This window comes from Volvox carteri (genome assembly GCF_000143455.1).
Source record: "Volvox carteri f. nagariensis unplaced genomic scaffold VOLCAscaffold_12, whole genome shotgun sequence".
Lineage (NCBI taxonomy): Eukaryota > Viridiplantae > Chlorophyta > Chlorophyceae > Chlamydomonadales > Volvocaceae > Volvox > Volvox carteri.
Genome location: NW_003307555.1, coordinates 222,556 through 234,815, shown reverse-complemented (window position 1 = coordinate 234,815; position 12,260 = coordinate 222,556). Strand labels below are relative to the sequence as shown.

General features: G+C 56.8%; 3 protein-coding genes across 3 annotated transcripts in view; 1 reads left to right on the top strand and 2 right to left on the bottom strand.

The window, feature by feature from the left end:
• Positions 1-6,763, bottom strand: part of VOLCADRAFT_120690 (uncharacterized protein) — a 7,967-nt gene extending 1,204 nt beyond the window's left edge. Inside the window, exons 1-15 of the mRNA XM_002948868.1 lie at positions 6,501-6,763; positions 5,908-6,054; positions 5,588-5,648; positions 5,355-5,447; positions 4,744-4,971; positions 4,203-4,241; positions 3,622-3,708; positions 3,386-3,408; positions 2,582-2,724; positions 2,097-2,182; positions 1,669-1,815; positions 1,269-1,322; positions 1,016-1,103; positions 516-722; positions 289-368 (exon numbers count right to left, since the gene is read on the bottom strand). Of these exons, the coding sequence (XP_002948914.1) occupies positions 289-368; positions 516-722; positions 1,016-1,103; positions 1,269-1,322; positions 1,669-1,815; positions 2,097-2,182; positions 2,582-2,724; positions 3,386-3,408; positions 3,622-3,708; positions 4,203-4,241; positions 4,744-4,971; positions 5,355-5,447; positions 5,588-5,648; positions 5,908-6,054; positions 6,501-6,733 (1,716 nt within the window). The 5' untranslated portion in view covers positions 6,734-6,763. The remainder of the gene's footprint in view (positions 1-288; positions 369-515; positions 723-1,015; positions 1,104-1,268; positions 1,323-1,668; positions 1,816-2,096; positions 2,183-2,581; positions 2,725-3,385; positions 3,409-3,621; positions 3,709-4,202; positions 4,242-4,743; positions 4,972-5,354; positions 5,448-5,587; positions 5,649-5,907; positions 6,055-6,500) is intronic.
• Positions 6,764-7,066: 303 nt separating this feature from the next.
• On the top strand, positions 7,067-9,852 carry VOLCADRAFT_104101 (uncharacterized protein; the record flags this gene model as incomplete). The annotated part of the gene is made up of 5 exons (XM_002948974.1): positions 7,067-7,323; positions 7,414-7,721; positions 7,816-7,961; positions 8,619-8,795; positions 9,823-9,852. 5 exons carry the CDS (start codon positions 7,067-7,069, stop codon positions 9,850-9,852), a joined length of 918 nt encoding a protein of 305 aa, XP_002949020.1.
• Positions 9,853-10,413: 561 nt separating this feature from the next.
• VOLCADRAFT_89262 (uncharacterized protein) lies at positions 10,414-12,232 on the bottom strand (the record flags this gene model as incomplete). Its single annotated transcript, XM_002948867.1, has 5 exons — positions 10,414-10,653; positions 11,104-11,313; positions 11,765-11,876; positions 11,994-12,072; positions 12,157-12,232. 5 exons carry the CDS (start codon positions 12,230-12,232, stop codon positions 10,414-10,416), a joined length of 717 nt encoding a protein of 238 aa, XP_002948913.1.
• Positions 12,233-12,260: the final 28 nt, after the last annotated feature.

Here is a 12,260-nt window from a genome sequence, read left to right as displayed (position 1 = left end):
CGAGGGAGAGGGGGAAGGGAGGGAGAGGGGAAGGGAGGGAGGGAGACGTGTGTATGTGTGTGTGTGTGTGTGTGTTTGAAGGATAGAGTGATCGTCTGTACAGTGCCCCAACACCTTGCCACGCAGACATACATACATATGTACACACACTTTACCCCCACGGGCCCCAGGGGCAGCTCTGCTGCTCGAACTTCTGGAAGGTCTGTTGGCGCCCCCCGCGACAGCTGCCTTCTACGGACATTACCGCACTCCGGCACAACCCCCCGATCCCACACACACACGGCTCACTCGCCGCGGGGGCCATTTCCCGCCCCCAACCTCCATGACGAGGAGGCGCTTGTATTCTCGCAAGCACGTTGGTGTTGCTGCTGGTGTGTGTGCATATGCATGTATGTGTGTATGCACGTACTTGCTCTCCTAGGACCTCTCCAACCCCAACCCCCGTCGGAACCCTTAAAAAAAACCCTAAACCCCATAAAACCTCAACACCCTAAAGAAGCCGCCCTAGAACTCACAGGGTCCGGAGAAGGCGTACAGGTAGCAGGGCCGTCTCTGTCTGTGCGCCCCCCTCATGCACTCTAGCGCCAGGGCCTTAGCCACCGTCTCCCGCGCTCCCCGCATACTGCCCGAGGTGTCTAAGCACAAGATGATGGGCCCCAGTTCCGCTGCGGGCCGGATCTCCATGCGGCTGGTCACCCGGGCCGGCTCGTTGTCCAACCACCCTGGAAGGGAGATGAGGTGAATGCGTGGTGTTGGGGAGAAAGGTAGGGTTTTTAGGAAGGTATTTGGGAGAGTGGCGAAATCATATATCGAATGCACGAGTCAAAGTACTAACGGCCACCAACCGCCAAAGAACCAGCTGCCGTACGAGTCCCAGGCAATGGCGCAAGGTGCCTAGGGGGTGCGGTCAAAGAAAGGGGTGATCGCACGATCGTGGTGATGGGGAAAAAGGAACGAGGGGAATTCGCCTCGTACGAACATGTACGCATCAGCCAAACACGTGCCGGTGTCGTACCAGTTCGGTCGTAGCTGAGCAGCATTCTCTCGGCCCGGCGAACGCGGTGTAGTGCTCTGGCGGCATGAGACCCGGGCAGGTAGTACTCCTTTGCGGGGATTGAGTGATGGGAGAGATGGGGGAGGTAGGGGGAGAGATGGGGGAGGTAGGGGGAGGGATGGGAGGAGGTAGGGGGAGAGATGGGGGAGTAGTTGCGCACACATACACACACGCACATACGCATGTGCCTATACCGTACTGTGACATGTCGTACCTCCAGGTCAAACTCTCCACTGCTGACGGACGCATTGACGGGGATGTGGGTCTCCTGCTGGGGCCGGGAGCTGACCGCGTCGCTGCCACTGCCTCGGCTACTAGCAACCACGGGGACAGTGCCGGCGGAACAGCCGCCGCCGCTACCGTTAGGGCCGTGAGAATGTACGACACCCTGGCTGTCTTTGTAGGTCTTACGCGGCCAGCCATGCGCCAAGAGCGCCATTTCGGAGGGCAACATTCGGCTCAGGTCGCCAGATCGAGCCAGACCGCGAACCTATTTCAAAACATTTAGTGGCGAAAACGGATAGACATTTACATTCAAGTCCGTCTTATTTGGTGAACATCGGCAGCAAGGACGGAAAGAACCGTGCACATAATGCTCGTCCGCATTGCCGTACCTCTTCCGGCTGTAGCGGCGACCGGATGACTCCAGGGGGGTAGCCCCGCGCCTCAAGCTCCTCGGGTGCTCGGCGCAACGGCCCACGGCCCCCGCCGCGACCCAGCTGCCGTACAAGCTCGCGAAGCTCCGGAACCTTCTCGAGGACCTGAAGGCAGTACGACAGGACGGGGATACATAACGACATTACAACAAAATCTGCGAGGAGTCAAGTTTCCACTTTGTGTGTAACATTGCCGCGACAAGGATTCCAATGACGATGGAAACCTGACGCAAGCAGTTGTATGTGTGTGCTAGTGTGTATCCGTACGATGGTGGATGAAGGGGAAGACAAAAGAGCGGGCGGGCTGGCGGGCGGGAGCGGTCCACACACAATTAAACACACACCCAAAATGCATGCATGCGGAGTTCTGTGCCGACACGCCCCACCTCCCGCAGTGTGGACAGCTCACTCCAGCCTGTACGACGCCACACTCCCCGCGTCAAATCGAACCCCTCATCGCCCTCCAGCAGCGCTGAAAGCCAAGGGGGGAAGGGGGGAAGGGGAGAGAGGGTATTATGGGGGATGTGGGGTTTTAGGGTTTTGGACCAGCAATGTGGCCTTGTCGTACACTGAGGTACAAATGAATACAACGGGTAAGGTCAAAAAAAGCTCATGCGTACGATACATTGGGGGTCCTAAGGGAGGCTGCCTCTGTGTGTGTATGTATGTATGTGGGGGGGGACAGAGGACACCCCCCGGGGGAAAGGGGGGAAAGTATCCCCCAAAAACACACTGCACGATGAAGTTCCATAAAGTTGCGGTGTGATGCTTACCTCCATTTGGATATACACGCATACATACACGAGACCAATACGCACAGCCGCTCCTTCCCGCCCTTCACCCCTGTCCGACCCCCCCTTCCATCCCCTACCGTTCAGGTCATCAAACGCCATCTCCCCAGTCTCCAGGTTCTCCATCACCTGACTCATATCCGCCTCGAACTGCCGTACAATATCATCCGCAATTCGCTCCAGCTGCTGTTCCAGCGCCTGTTGCTCCGGGGAGGGTCGGGAGCTGCGGGGAGGTGGGAATACACGCCAAGGGGGTAACCAGGGGGGAGTGTGTTTTCTTGGGCGGGGGAAGAGAGGGGGGAGAAAAAACCGGGAAAAGGGGGGAAATACTTGCCAATTTACAGAAACAAGGGGGCGGGGGAAGCGGGGGGATTTGAGAAGAAAACCCTAACCCTGTCCGGTTTTCCCTTTTTTATTGATAAGTGGGGAGGCCCCCAATAGTTGGGCCGGCCCCTGCCAGCTACACAGCCTCAGGTACACCCCCCCATCCTTAGCCCCTACCGCCTTCACAACTGCGAGAGGAAAACACACACATCCGCACCGCCTGGGACGCAATCACCCGGGCGGCCCTGTCTGCCACGGAGGTAGCCAGATGCTGCCTGCGAGCAGCCTGAAAGCGGCTGGAGCACCCGAGGGGCCAACCCCGAGACACAACAGCCGGAGCACACACAACAGATCCCCACAGCACAAGAGCCCCAACAGCGGCGGAGAACGGACCTCTTCCGTTTGGCCGGGACCCATGCTTCGGCTTCGGCCCCCGGCTTTACCAGCCCACAGTGTAATTAAAGTCATACATACATACGTACATATATACGTACATACATACATACATACATACATACATACATACATACATACATACATACATACATACATACACTCACTCCTTATTGTCGCCCTCCATATCCTGAAGGGTTGCGTGGGGGGGAAAGGGAAACGGATGATAAGAAGGCACATCGCCAAACCCGGATATGCAGAAGACATGGATGTCATTGCGACGTGCTGCCGCCATGGCGAGAGAGCCACACACAGCTTCCTCCAAACCACCGCTCTCCCACATACGATTGAGTCCTCCCGTACACCTCCTCTCCCTGCCACCCGTATTCCTCCACTTGCCCACCTGCATCTTGATTTGCAGTTGTGGTCGGTTGGCAGTTGTTTGTTGCCGTTGTTCCTTGGGTAGATTCTGTTGGGCCTGCTCGATGGCCTGAGCATTGAAATTGGGGGTTGGGATGGGGGTGGGGTGGGGGAGGAGGGGGGGGAGTTCGAGGCCGGGGGAGGAAGGGGGTTCGAGGCCGGTTCGAGGCCGGTTCGAGGCCGGGCCACACCGGGGTGGGAGGGGGGGAGACGAAGGAATTAGGATGAACTCCAAAATGCATGTCAGTTTGCCGTACCATTCCGGTCTTTCGAACTCAACTCTAAGGTCCAGGCACTGGGCCCCCCCCCCGGGGATCCCGCTGCCCACATTTCCCCCTCAGAGTGTCTGGAGCTTGCACGGTATGACTCACGGTTCTTCCGTACCACTGTCTCGCAACCCCCGGTGTCGATTTCCCCTCCCCTTCACCACCCAAATACACACACGCATACACGGCGCCCACTAAGCACAACACGCATGCACTGAAAACACACATATGCACGCTCGTGAAATGCACATGCTCGGAAAACACGGCATCAGACACACACATGCACACACACGCTTACATCTTGCATCATCTTCTGCAACTCCTCCTCACTGATCTCCTGCGCATGCGTATGCGGGAAGCATCCCGAAGAATTTGATGACGTGGCGGGTGGGTACGGCATACGGGTACTACAAGACGCACACAGTATGCGAAGCTGTACTACAAATAGCAAATAATGCGGTTCTCCTCCATCATCCCCGGCACTGTCCCCTTTGAAGTTTGCGAGGAAGCCCCAAGTACGACCAGACCGCCCAACCCTCCCCACCACATCTCCAGCGACCCATGGGTCGTACGAGACCGGCCGTGAGCCTTAAATCCTGTTGGAGCGACCGTTACAAATTCTCTAATCCTACCTCTCACCTCCTAACTTTAGCCGTGCGGCATAATCATATCCCACGCCCACACAAGCCACGGAACCCGAGCAACAAGTCCCTGCAAGACAACCTTCTGCAACCCCCCCACACGCCGACAAATACATGCATGCACATATATATACATATATATACATATACATATACATATACATACATACATACATACATACATACATACATACATACCATTTGTTGGGGTGTGGGCTGGTCGGGCTGCTGCTGTTGGTCCGACCCTGCCCCACCCGCCGCCGACTGCGACATTTGCGACTCTGTCTGCTGCTGCTGCTGCTGCTGCTGCTGCTGCTGGTCCTGTTGCTGCTGGTTGGGTGCGCTTTGCTGCTGCTGCTGCGTCCGCTGTTGCTGCTGCTGTTGTTGCTGCTGTTTCTCAGCCGCCGCCAACTTCTCCTCAAATTCCTGCGTTGCATTGAACACGTGTCTACGTCTGTATGATGTGTGGAACAGGGGGGCATATCTTCACCCGTGGCAGCTACCCGGCGAAACCCTGCCTTCCCCGGTATTTCGGGGCGCCCTCATCAAGTCACCCTAGTCAACTTCTCAGTGGATCGCTCATGTTCCGCACCCACCACCAGCATCCAACGGAATCCGCCGGATCGACGCACCCACCGCCTCCCCCCCACCCTTTGTTATGTTACTGCGTTCCTGGTACGGCATGTACCCGGGGGGGGTGGGGCTCTTTTACCCCTTCCTGCGTCCCCCCCTCCCCTCAACCTCCGCTTGGAGCCCCCACATACACATCCCCCACCCACCCAGCCGCCTCAAAGGCTCAAAAGACTTACATAAGCTAGACTGAGCATCTGCTTCATGAGGGTGTCCAGTACGGCAGGGTACCGCCGAGTAAATCTGGGCATCTCCAGGTTCCGGAGCGCGTCCTGCACATGTCACCATATGAATACGGCATGACGAGTTTAGAAAACACCTGGAAAACAAGCTGGCCCACCTCTCCCTACTGGCGCCCCACCCCAATACTCCAGAAGGCCCCCCCTGCTCCCCCACCCCCTACGTCACTCACAGCAAATTTGCTTCTGAACGGCTCCTGGGGCCATTCCACATCTTCCAGCCGCGGCAGTGTACTTCGGGTGGGTGGCGGGCAGGGGGGAGAGGTGGGAGGGGGCAGGAAAGGCATGTGTGTATGGGGGGGCGTTGGGAGCTGACAAGGGCCAGGGAGCATGTGCGGTGGAGGTGGGGAAACTGTACAACGGTCAACGAAACAATGGCATTGGGAGGAAGACTTGCCGGCTCTCTTGCCCTTGTCCTCCCTCCCTTTTTCCCCCCTGGTTTCCATATTTCCTCCCCCCGCACCCCCTCCCCCCGCACCCCCTCCCCCCTCACCCCCTCTGGAGGGCCATCTTCCACGTGGCTAGATTGTCCGCTCGGGATCTCAGATCCAACATCCCCCGGGTGCCCGGCAGCTCCACCAGCGAGTTCAACATGCCCTCGCTCAGCTGGGCGCGGTTGGACCAGCCGGGCCCCATCAGCCTGGGGGAGGGAGGGACGGGGGGGGGAGAAGGGGGCCGAGTGTTTTGAAAGTTGTGTTTTGACAATCTGGGGCGGCCCGCGGGCCGGAAGAATGGTATGCGGGTCCCCTCGTCATCTGAGCCACGAGCAGGAAAGACGAGAGGATGGTTCAACCAGGGAGTCCTAACTGGAGAAAGCTCTTCGTAGTCCAGAGATGTGGTTGTGTATGTGTGTAGGGGGGTGGGGGGAGGGCGGGGGAGATAAGAGGGTCCAGGAGGAATGCAGCAGACCATTGTCAGGATGGGGGGCTAGGGCGGATGCGAGAAGGGACGATGGAAGGGGGGAGGGTAAAATGGGTGGTGGTGGTAGGAGTTAAGGCAAGAATCGGGTGACTGCTTGCAGGATGTCCGAATGGTCCGATTGAAGATGATGATGTCCCTGGGGCAGTTCGACACAGTCCAACTTACTCGAAAGAAAAGGAGGGCCGATCAGATTCCTCTGCGCGCGGGATGACAGTTGTGCGCTTCTGGATACTCCAAAGGTGAGCTGCTGCCCGCAAACCAGGACCACGAATGGTGATGTGAGCTCCAAGGGGCAAGTGCGGCAAAACTCTGGAGCTGCCAGTTAGGTGATGTGCCCGTCGCTTATCGACATGACGAATGCCACCTGAATTTTGGCCATAGCCAACTAGGGTGTTCATGGCCGAAGCAAGCAAGTTAGGTCTTTGTCACAGCCAGCGCCTACACTTGCATATCCAGCTTCAGTAAATAGTAGTCATTCGATCACTGCTTCATTTGGGCTTGAATGCACAAGGTAATGCACATGGATGCCCACTTGTTTTCACGACACTACACGGCATCCTTCTTTTGTCAAGATGGTACCGTGGATACCACAATTGTTCTTGCAATTCCGTGTACTGGCTCTGTGGGCGTAGATACGTAAAACTTTTTAGCAGCCGTCTCACAGGAAGATCGAACTGGAACCATATGAAGTATACTTAACTTCCTGCCAGTAAAGGCCTTTCGGCTTTACGATGGCAACCAAACGCCCACTGGCTCTTGACTACACAGCGCATGGCACCGCAAAGGGTTGGAGGGCGAATGAACACTTAATAGACGCTCTTCCTTACGTTGACCATGTGCCAGCAGAGCTTAGACCAGTCGTTGATGCATTAATTGAGGAGGAGAAGCGGAAGAGCGCCAAGCTGCCCAGCGACTACTTGCGGGAACTGCCTCCCGTGCGTGCGCCGCAGTTCGACGAGCACCCAGTGCTCAAGACGGAGTATGAACGGTGCGCCAAAGTGCCTACGAGGCTGCTCTCTGACGTTCTCTGGGGCCGCTGTAGCGTGGGGTGAGCTGCTGCGCCCGGGCGCACATGCAGGGTGCGGTCCAAGCAGCCGATGCAACCGCTGGACACCGTCCGCTACCGGCTCGATCCCCCGCCCCAGAACAAACGGGGTGACGTCAACGCATGGCGGCAAGCACTGGAGAACGCGCACAGCCAACTGGAACACCAGCACCTCCGTATTCTCAATCAGGAGCTGCTGCTCAAACATGGCGACAAAAGCTGGCGTGCGCAGGTCCAACACGACGAGGCTACGATAAAATCCCTGGAGCAGCAGCTAACGGCTATTAAGAAGGAGACGGACCAACTTAACCGAGAGCGCAAGCTACAGCAGCTTGCAGCGGGTAAGAGGGGCAGGTTACGCCGCCGCTTTCCACCTCAAGTATTTCCAACGCCTTTACGCCTTTGGCTTCGTGCCATGCGTCTTTCTATCTTCAGGTGCCGAGCTGTCCAAATTGGAGCGACACTACATGGCCCAAGTGCGTAAGAACTGGGACATTGAGCGCGCGTGCACCCGCCTGGAGGAGGAGGTGGCGAAGGCGGAGGCGGAGCTGCAGCGGCGATTACAGGCGGTCGTCGCGCAGGTGAGGAAAGGGCGATGGCGAAAGGCAAAGAGCAAGGGAAGGGAAGGAGGAGGATGGGAGGAAGTGGAACCGTTGACACGGTTTGGGGCCCCGACCGGCTGTCGTGATGTGAAGGGGGGGAATGTATGCAAGAAGTCACGGAAACGCCCAAGGCAGGCCCAAGGTAGGTGCCAGGTCAGGTGGTGTTGGGAACAGTAACAGGAAGAATGATCTCCAAAAGGGAAAGGAGGTAAGCACGTCGTGCTGAGGCGCTTCGCCCTGAAGCGGACGAGGGAGAATGAAGATGACCTCCCGCGTACCCGCATCAATACCAATACAACGTCCATGGCCCCCCGGCTTTTACGGACACCCCCGCACTTGTGTGTGCGGAACTTGTAACTTGGTAAGCAAAGGTGCCTCCTTTCATGTGGTGTACGGCCGCCACCAACCCACCCTCTTCCCACTTCCGGGGCAACCCACATCGGGGCTTTGTATCCATGCTTGGTTTATTCCGTGCAACCCTTTCCCCTCTTAATGATAGCGGAAGGAATGTTAAGTGTACGAAGAGGGACGTGTATGTATGTCGTTTGTTGCCTGATATCCCTTCCCCTTTCCCCTGTAAACCACCGCTTAAGAATTCCCTTCTTTCCCATTCTTTGGTTTTTTTTGGATATGCAGGCATCTGCAAGTGATGTGCCGAGGCTGCAGGAAGCAGCTCAGGAGGTGGCAGAGGAAACCGCTGCAGCCGTTCCCACCACCACGGAGGCAGCTTCTGGCGAGGGCAATGATGCCGGGCCAGCAGCAGCGGCCGCGGACACAGACGTAGAGATGAGTACGGCAAGAGAAGAAGGGCCGGTGGGCGAGGCTGGAGGAGGGGAGGGTGAGGGGGGCCGCACAGGTGACGAGGCAGGAGGGGAGGCCGAGATGGAGGGGCAGCAACCAAATGGACTGCATCCTGGGGAAGCAGGCCAGGAGGGGCGGGAGGAGGTGGTGAATGCATGAAACCGTGTGCTGACAAGCAGTGGGATCAAGTAGGCTTGTGACCGCTTGCCTGTCAATGGCCACATGTAGCCGAGCGTGGTGATGATGAGGCCTTGATGCCGCATGATGTACGGGGCAAAACTGGGCTTCGGGGTGCTGTGCTGAAGCAGAACTCTGCCGTACAGTACCGCACTCAAAACATTGTAGAATTTACAAGGTATGGAAGCCTCTGACGCTAGATGGAGACGATGGTTAGATGAAGGGAAGATGAGGAGGTGGAGGAGCGCCTGAGTAGACCGCATGACCCTGGTCAGGGCTACAATGTGTTATCTGGCCCAGCCGGGCACACCCCAGTTGAGGAGATCTTTTAGCCATCGCACCCCGAGGGCCGAGGATCCATTTGTAATGTGACCTAAAACGAACTGAGGGTGAGGTTTCGAACTGGGTGGGATTACAGAGCCACTACCAAACCACCTTCGGAAGCTCACAACAACAACCATCCTGGGGAGATGGGGCGAGCAGTGCTCCCACAAGCAGAGTTGAGTGGAGCTGACACACCGAACACTACCGGCCATTTGTTGGGGGTTGAAACAGCACTTGGTACTTGTTATGTGCCATAAAGGGGCAGAACATACCTCAAACATTCAAGGGAGGGAGGAGATTACACGTTGGCATGTGATGCTTCCTCCCGAGGAGGGGCAAAAGGGGGAGAGGTCATAGTATTCCGTGGCGCATTCCGTCAGGCAGGCTGCGCTTGTGTATGTATGTATATATGTAGCTTCCAGAACTGGTCGCTGGCAGTAGACGCATTTAGGAGGTCTGTGTGGCCAGGAGGAGATGGTGGTCAGTGGAGGAGATGGCCTCCATTCCTTCTCTGACGGTTGGCATTCACTGCATGCAGCTTACGGCTATCAGCGGGAATGGCTCATAATGGTAAGGCTACATAGATGTGGACTGGTAGGGTCGCATACAGTGTGTGCGAGATGATTCAGACATATCTGCCTTGTTAAGCAGAGCAGGGGAAATGGAAGCGCTGGTGGTTGCCTATGGGCGACATCCCAGCCCCAGCCCAAACAAGGCAAGATAAAAAGGAGCTAGAATTGAGGCAGATGTGGCCTACAGACAAGTGAAGGCACTCAGGCTCCTTTTCATATTTCGGTCAAAACTGGCTTCTCGGTCTTTTACACATACATGTGTGTGTCTCCATTCCAGCATACATGCAGATGAGGGATGCCCCTTCCCCTCCACGCACTCGCCTCCTTGGTCCGATCAATCTGATCTTCGCTCCTTTTCCGACATCAAATCACACACCCATTCACAGCACACACACGCACACACACATTTCTTCACACATGTTCATGGTTGGGTCGTGAACAGCCCCCTGCAGTTACCTTGTTACAAGTGGGAAGTGGTGTCCATGTGTGCCGTCTCCCCTTCACATTATCTCTGAAGACCTCCTTGCCACTCCTTCACCCGTCCAGATCCCGAACCCTCACAACCCCCCCTCCACTGCCGCCGTCAGCAGCGCCTCCCTCATGGCCGCCTTTAGCTGCCCGCAACCCCCCAGCGCCAGCTCCAGCCCTTCCTGCATCTCCGAGTCAGCCCACAGCCCCCTCACATTGAGCGCTGTCACCTCGTTTAGCTCGGGCATAAGGCCCACCAGCATGCCGCCCTCCTCAGCTCCTGACTCCTCCAGGGAGGGGTCCAGAAGCAGCAGACCACGCTGCTTGCTCTGCATGGGGGACCCGAAGTCGGGTGGGGTGGGGTCACATTGGGAAAGCCAAACAGGGTGTCTTGAGGGGGGAAAGACGAACCACGAGCGAGCGAAGCTGATGTCCTTAGGGGGGGCAAAGGGGGACCGGGCATGAAAACCTACAAACACACCCGGGGGGATATTCCGTGGGGAGGTAGGGGGCGACCAGTGCCCGGGATCAAGGTGGAATCTTCAATTCTATGTCATTCCTGTGTGCCGTGGGGGGCTGCATGATGCATATACCGCTTAGGGCTTTGCCTGTAAGATGTGCACCAAGAATGGCCGAGAACTCCATAGTGATGCGTGCAATGGCGATGGCGGCTGCAATACGAGCTAGGATACGGCTGCCATAGCATCTGTCTGCTCTCCAGCTTCAGCTCTGTAACCCCCATCCTTACGAGGATCCAGCGTGTTGTGGCTTCCACTTACCACTTGTACGGCAGGTACGAGGTCGTACAGCTCAACGCCTGCATCCGCCAGCGCGACGGATGCCGCGGTGATAAGCACTGCCAGGTCCGAGCCACCGGCCTCGAGTATCATCGCAGAAACGTCGAACACCGCCTTTGGGAACTTATCCAGCTGGACCGAGGGCTCTAGGGCTTGTTGCAGACCTTGGGCTGCTGAGCTCTCTAATTGGGTCTACATAGGAGTAAGTACACAGTAAGAAAGCACCACACACATGAACAAGACTATGGGAAAAAAGGATCAGCAGGGCTTGGGAAAAACCGTAAGGCGAGCTTGCCAAGGCGCCAGGCAAGGCCCAAATGCACGTCATCGGAGGGCTGAGGATGCGCAAGGAGTCAAGAGACGTGCGCGGGAAAAGCTTTTGTGGGAGAGTGGAAGGGAAACTTAGCGTAACGGTGGTGCATGGACTTGGGCCTTACTGTGGTGGAAGGGGTGCGTGGCGTGGTGTATCTCGCTGAGGAGAGCGAAGGATGAGGTGAACCGGAGCAGTTTGATCCACTTGGTCAGTGACTGTGACTTAATATATTAAAACTAGGGGGAATAGAATTAGGGGGAATCATAGACGGCGTGCTGGCGAGGATAGAACAAGGTATGGTGCCGGGGGCGACGGGTTGCTTTGACTAACCTGTCCCGATTTCGCCAGTTTATGTGATGCAAATGACGTAAGGCGGACCTCACAGTTCAATCGTCCTGTGTCTGTAAACCCGAGCTTGACCTCGCTTTGCCGCGGTCCAAACCTACGGGAATGGTGATCCCGGATTCAGTCCAGGAGCGTCGGTCCGAACGGCGTCGTCAAGGAACCCCGCCTCACTGGTGCGGTAAGCACCGAAGCAATGTTGTTGGGGCTGACTTACACGCCAACCATGACCTTCGTTGTTCCAAACTCAACGTATGCGGAGCCTTTAGCTTGCGATAGGACGCGAGTCTTGATGACTGCGCCCGAAGGGGACAGGCGGCCACAACATAATGCGTAGTTATATGGAGTAACTGATTTAGTGTATACCGATTACAACTTACAAACTGTTCGAAATTCTTCAAGGCCACGTCCGTCGGCGCGGCAACCTGAAGTGCTTGCTTCCATGGGCTCCGCCATCCAAAAAAACAGTCCTCTAAGAAGCCTG